At 41.0% G+C, this 6,000-nt stretch overlaps 1 protein-coding gene across 4 annotated transcripts in view; it reads left to right on the top strand.

The window, feature by feature from the left end:
- LNX2 (ligand of numb-protein X 2) overlaps nucleotides 1–5,793 on the top strand; it is a 61,426-nt gene extending 55,633 nt beyond the window's left edge. For all 4 annotated transcript variants that reach the window (XM_048072783.2, XM_048072782.2, XM_066989740.1 and 1 more), the window contains 2 exons: nucleotides 1,205–1,363; nucleotides 4,024–5,793. In XM_048072783.2, the coding sequence (XP_047928740.1) occupies nucleotides 1,205–1,363; nucleotides 4,024–4,159 (295 nt within the window). In that variant the 3' untranslated portion in view covers nucleotides 4,160–5,793. The remainder of the gene's footprint in view (nucleotides 1–1,204; nucleotides 1,364–4,023) is intronic.
- Nucleotides 5,794–6,000: the final 207 nt, after the last annotated feature.

Raw genomic sequence — 6,000 nt, forward strand, 5'->3', positions numbered from 1 at the left:
TCCTCATGTATTTTTTTTCAAGAACCCACTACCATCTCTGCCAAACACAAAATCTCTTAAAGATTTGCAGCTCCCTCCCTCCTCTTTCCTAATCTGCAGTCTGCTTGACATCACCATGCTTCATTTTTACTGTTCTGTTTTTCAGTCTCTTGTGGCTTCAGTATAAACCTATTCTGGCGTTGCTTGCTATCAAGAAGAGCTCCCACTACAGTGAATAGTGTTGCTAACTTCAGTCAGAGTGGGCAGGTTAATTCCTCTCCCTTTGATAGAGTTACCAGGCACGAGCCTGTAGTTAAATGTAAAACAAGAAGAAACGAGTGTTTTGGTGGCAGAATACGTCTGAAGATAACAGAACCATGAGTTACCTAATCTCAATAAACAGCTCTCAGCTTTGGTAAATGTACTGGCTTTCCATGCCACGGCTGTGGTTTATTGCTTATATGCTACAGAAGACCCTCTGTTGCTCCTACAGTTATGTTATTCATCGTGCTGCTGTTCTTTAAAGAGTATTGTGCTTTGGTAAAGAACTTGGCATCATTTTTACCCAGAAGTTAATTTCTAGTTTCTTTTTCTTTTCTTTTCTTTTTTTTTTTAATTACAGTCTCTATGTCACTGGCAAGAATGAATTTTCACTTAGGAAGTTAATGTATACACACCAGTACAGTTAGTGGAACATGATCGGCATTATTTACCTTCTGCGTAACACAATGGTTAATCATTTATGTTTTCATTACTGGTGATGCATCAGTTCAGAGATAAAGAAGGTGGTGCATGGACTTTCAGATCTTTTCTTTGAGTAGAAAAAGCCTGAACTGGCAGGGAAGAAAAATGCACTGTATATTTGACTTGCAAAGTAAACATCGGATATCCATTTTTCCTCCACATTCTTGCCACCTGTGAAATCCCTATAATGCCATATTATTGTCAGTGTGCAGAGTTAACTGCGTTTAAGTCATTATTCTAGCACTGCGTTATTTCTTTTTAAACACGTTTCTGTCTCAAGAGTGTGAGGTTTTTTGGTAATTGGCTCAAATATCGCAAAATTACCCTGTCTGGGAACAGAACTGATTACCATACCTCCCCTTCTCCTCTGTGCTTATTGCAGCAGTGATGGTGCGAGAGCAGGTGTTACGCCTAGCATGGAAATGTCTGTATGTGGTATACACGGCTTTTTCTCTTGCTGCCCTGTGCTTCCCTTCCACAGCTGCCTACATAGCTGCCACGACGTAGTGCTGCGGCGGAGCAATTTAGGAAGCTGGGGTTTCAGCATCGTCGGTGGCTACGAGGAGAACCACACCAACCAGCCTTTCTTCATTAAAACCATTGTTCTGGGAACTCCTGCCTACTTTGATGGAAGATTAAAGTAAGTAAAACACGAGTAATAATAATAATCAGTGCTTGTAAATAGGTGCTGGTGCAGCTCATTGCTTAGTGAAATATGCTGCAGTACCTGGTGCTGGGGGGCTCGTGCACTCCCACCGGGTGTGATGCAGGGAAGCACAGACTGCTTAGGTGGAGGGCAGGGTGTCTCACAGAGGTGATGCTTGTGCTGGCACCTCTGCCATCTCCTGTCCTCCACCTCAGCTGCAGTGCTGATGTCCCCTACCATTTCCTTCTCTCCATTTAACTCTTTCAGGCATAAAATACTGCAAATATCTCCATGTGCAGGCCTGGTTACTTTGTAATATATTTGTCTTCCAAGAGAAGTGTTGAAAAATTAAAGGACTTCTTTCTTTAAAATGGGGGAAACTGCTCAATCCTTTCATAAAGCCTTCTAAAGCCACTGCTGAAAACTGGTACTAAAGATGGGTGCTGCTGCTTTAATACAAAAGTGTTAAAGTAAGTGGAAAAGTCAATACCTCTGAAGTGATAGTTAAGGAACAGTGCCTTGAGAGTTATTAGCTGGCAGGAAAGACAGGGATAAATGGGGCAAGTTCCATGGAGACCTCCTGAGAGCTGGAGCAGAGCCCTGAGAGGAGAGGCAGGGGGAGCTGGGCTTGCTCAGCCTGGAGCAGAAGTGGCTCTGGGGCACCTAACAGCCCCTTCCAATTCCTGCGAGGAGGTTATTGAGGACATGGAGCCTGGGCTCTTCACAGTGGTGAAGGAGAGAGGACGAGAGATGGCAGGCACAACTGAGCAAAACAGGTTGAGACTGGGTGTCTGGAGAAACGCTTTCCCCATGAGGATGGTGATGCCGTGGCACGGGTCACACAGGGAGGTTGTGCAGAGAGGAGGTTTGTGACACCCAACTGGGAAGGCCCTGGGCAGCCTGGTCAGAGCTTATAGTTGACCTTGCCTTGAGCTGGAGGTGGGACTATAGACTTCTGAGGTCCTTTCTGGCCTTAAATATTATATTATTCTACTTACACATTACATTGGATGCAATCCCCAGGTCTAGTATACATATAGGTATCTTAGCCTCGTGTAGGGTTTCAGAATTAGGACTTACAATTCCTATTAAAGGAACCTATTAAAGGTTCTCTTGTTCATAAACTGATTTTTTTTGTGCGTGTGTGGAGGTGGGAGTAAAAAATGTGCCATAGGTTTGTGAACGTTATGTGGCTTGAAGTTTTATGGCATGGTTTTCACATGTAGATTTACTTACAAAGGAACTTGAGAAAAAAATGTGCTTATGCCTAGAGCCTTGCCAGTAATTGATTTTTCAGTTCAATGACTAAATAAATAAATGAAAAAATAGTTTGGCTGAACACAAAATTAGATTTTTTGGCCAGCTATGAAACAGTTTGGATTAAATGAAAGATTTCAGTTCAACCCAAAGTAAATAATTTCAGATTGGGGAATTAATAACTAGAAGTCTTAACAGAAATGGAAATATATTCTTAAGAAGGGAAGAGTGCTTGTGGCCACACTCACCCCTTGTAAGGAATGGAAAAGATACTTGTCTGCAATATAGTGATGTAGTACCTTCTGTTCAAATTTACTGAGACTGTGGACTGAGAGTTGGACCTCTTCCATCTGCAAGGGCTATCGTGGGACCGGTCTTTCTGAAGCTGTTCCACTTTGTTTAAATTTTCGGAATGTTTTGTTAGGCTAGAGAGAAAGTGAGAAAATAATTTCACAGACCAGTAGTTAGGACAGTTTTCTGCCTACAGTATCTGTCTGATATGATTTCGTAGAAGGCAAAATGACTTCAGCAGAAAGGCTGAGTGAGACCCCACTCAGTGAATTGCACCGGGAGAGCTCAGGAGAGCATCTTTTTTACTATCCACTTTGGTGCCTCCAGTAGCTGGAAGAATCAGCGTCAGGAAAAGTCCCGTTCAGTCTCCAGCATCTCATTCCACTGCACTAGGAGATCCCAAACACACTCAGGTTGCGGAGAAGAGATGCCTGCAAGACGGAGCTTACTTAATGTAGGAAGAACGTGGGTGCTTTTTTGAAATTTCTCTTGAACTTGTAAAAACTGAAGCATAACCCTTCAAGGCCAGTTTTCTCAGGGCCAGCATAAAGCACTCTCACAAATTTCTGTTCCCTGCTTTAAACCACAGAGATGCTCCAGCTTCTCCGTTGAACCATCTGCTGTAGGAGGTTTCAAGCCAAATGGTTACATTTCAGAAAATCATAAGCCATTGAAAACAAGGGTCTTGGTTGGAATGTGGTTGTTAACCATAAGTATCTTTACTTACACCTCCCACAGTAAAGACATGTTTGGTGTAAATATGTTATAATTCACACAAGCAAACATAAATGCTCTGTTATACACATGCTATCTCATTATCTTCTCTTGACTCCAGTAGATCTTTCCAGCTCTCTCTTCTCACGTTTCCCTACAGGTCTGCTTTTAATGCAGAACTGTTTTGGTATTAGTGTTGAAATCCATTGATTTGGGAATTTCCCAGATGAGTTTCGTTAGTAAAAGAGACTTTAAAAAAAAACAGAAAGGGGTTCAATTTTGCTACACTTCCAACCTGATGGAAACCTACCGCCCCAAGTGCTGTTTTGTTGGGGTGTGATGGTTGTTGCAGAGCAGTTCTCATCTCTGGGTTTTCTTCTTGTGTTTTTTAGGTGTGGTGATATGATTGTTGCTGTAAATGGACTATCAACGGTTGGAATGAGCCATTCTGCACTTGTTCCGATGCTGAAGGAGCAGAGGAACAAAGTAACTTTAACCGTGATTTGCTGGCCCGGAAGCCTCATATAGATTTATGAAATCATTTCGGTTCAAGCAGCTTCGTTTTCTAGATAGCTGGCACAAAAATATCTTTTTTTTTTTCCCCCTATTGATACAGCTGGTTATAAGCAGGGCCAAAACTGCTATACTCACTTTCTTCGTTCTTTTCTTCATGGGCCTCTCAGATTCATTGTATGTTCTCTTTCCATCCTGAAATAGCCATTTCTGTTCGCTACACCCATCGCTGAGGCGAATGCAAATTCACACGTGCTCACACAGAAACTCCCACTGCAATAAGGCTGTCGTTGAGCTTTCCCTGTCAAGCAATAGCCTTGTACAGTCGGCAGAAGAACTTAGCGGTTCTCTGGGTTGCTCTGAACAGACCTAAATTTCTATGTAATATATAAGCGTAACAGCCATGTGCCCATTCGTCCCTGAGATGAGAATGTGTGTCGGTAAGGCAGTGGCACATCCACCTGCTGCTCTGAATCAAAGTCAGTTTCCAAAGGTACGCCTTTCCATTTCGTAAGCCTTTCCCTTCGAGTCAGCATTTCAGACTCACTCAAGGAATCCATCGTACTCATAAGAAATTATTCAGTCCCCCTATTTTTCCTTGCAGGGCATCAGTGTTCATAGAAAAGTAGGACAAAAGCCTGATATTACTGGAATTTTTATAAAGTGCAATAATTGGACTCTTTGTTAGGAAACTTTAATATATTACAGAGTTTGTATCCTATAATGAACAGAAATGTGGAAGTAATTACTGTTGCAATGCTGGCAAGAATACACATGCCCAGGGTCGCCTTTGAGTGAATGGCTTGCAGTATTAGACTTTCCTTTACAAATGAATGTTTTGCTATGTCAGAGAATTTTGATGAACATTTTTACTGAGATCATTTTTACCGTTTATATTGTAGTTGTCAGCTCTCTTTATTCACGTGGGGAAGCGATGCTTTGACTTGTACTTTGTAAATGAGAGAATTACTTGCAGAAAAAGCAAGCTATTAAGAAAACTCACGTTACGGTTTACAGGTGGGCAGGCTAGAAGGATGGCTCTTTTCGTTCAAGTCCAACTGCAGAGAAAGCTGCAAAGTTCACTCTTACTCTGTCACCTCCTGACAAATGTGCAAATGCCTTGATATAAAATGCTGAAATAATCTGTCTTGCGTTTCAGGATTCTTTTTTTCCTGTAGAGAGCACCTGCTATTAAGTTGTCAGTAAGAATAATACCGTTTATCTTGGATTGTATTTAGTATTTTTAAAAACAAACGTGTAACTTCTAGACTTTGCCTTTCCATGAGATTTGCAGGCTAAACACCCATTTGTTTAAAAAAAAAAAAAAAAAAAGAGGTGTGGGGCACATAAAGGAATGTGCTGACCTGGAGCAAAACTTGTGTGTTGTCAGTGTTCCGCATATTGGAAAAAGAGCTTCATTTGCAGACCAGGTTCACAACCTGAGCTGATTTTATGAATGACCTCTGTATTGTATTATTCATTACCAGAGAATGTATTTGAGAATCACGGCATATTTCGATTGTGAAGCATGAACTTTCTTTTCAAATTTAGCCATTATAATATCGGGGCATATTATCGCATGTCATTAATTCCAGTAGCTTTGTTTTAAACAGAAATAAAGTTACTCTTTTGAAAAAAAAAAAAAAAAAGTAAAGATCTCATACGAATGGTTTTATTCCTCTCTATGATGTACGATATTAGTTTAATTTCATAATACTAAAATACAAATGAATGTCCTCTACAGTATATTACTGTATTGAGAATCTTACTTTCTGAAGCAAGCACCAAAACGATTTGATACTTTAGCTGATTTGAGTTTCTTCCCATTCCAAAGTGGTGGTTAACTGGATACTTTG

This window comes from Anser cygnoides, chromosome 1 (assembly GCF_040182565.1).
Source record: "Anser cygnoides isolate HZ-2024a breed goose chromosome 1, Taihu_goose_T2T_genome, whole genome shotgun sequence".
NCBI lineage: Eukaryota > Metazoa > Chordata > Aves > Anseriformes > Anatidae > Anser > Anser cygnoides.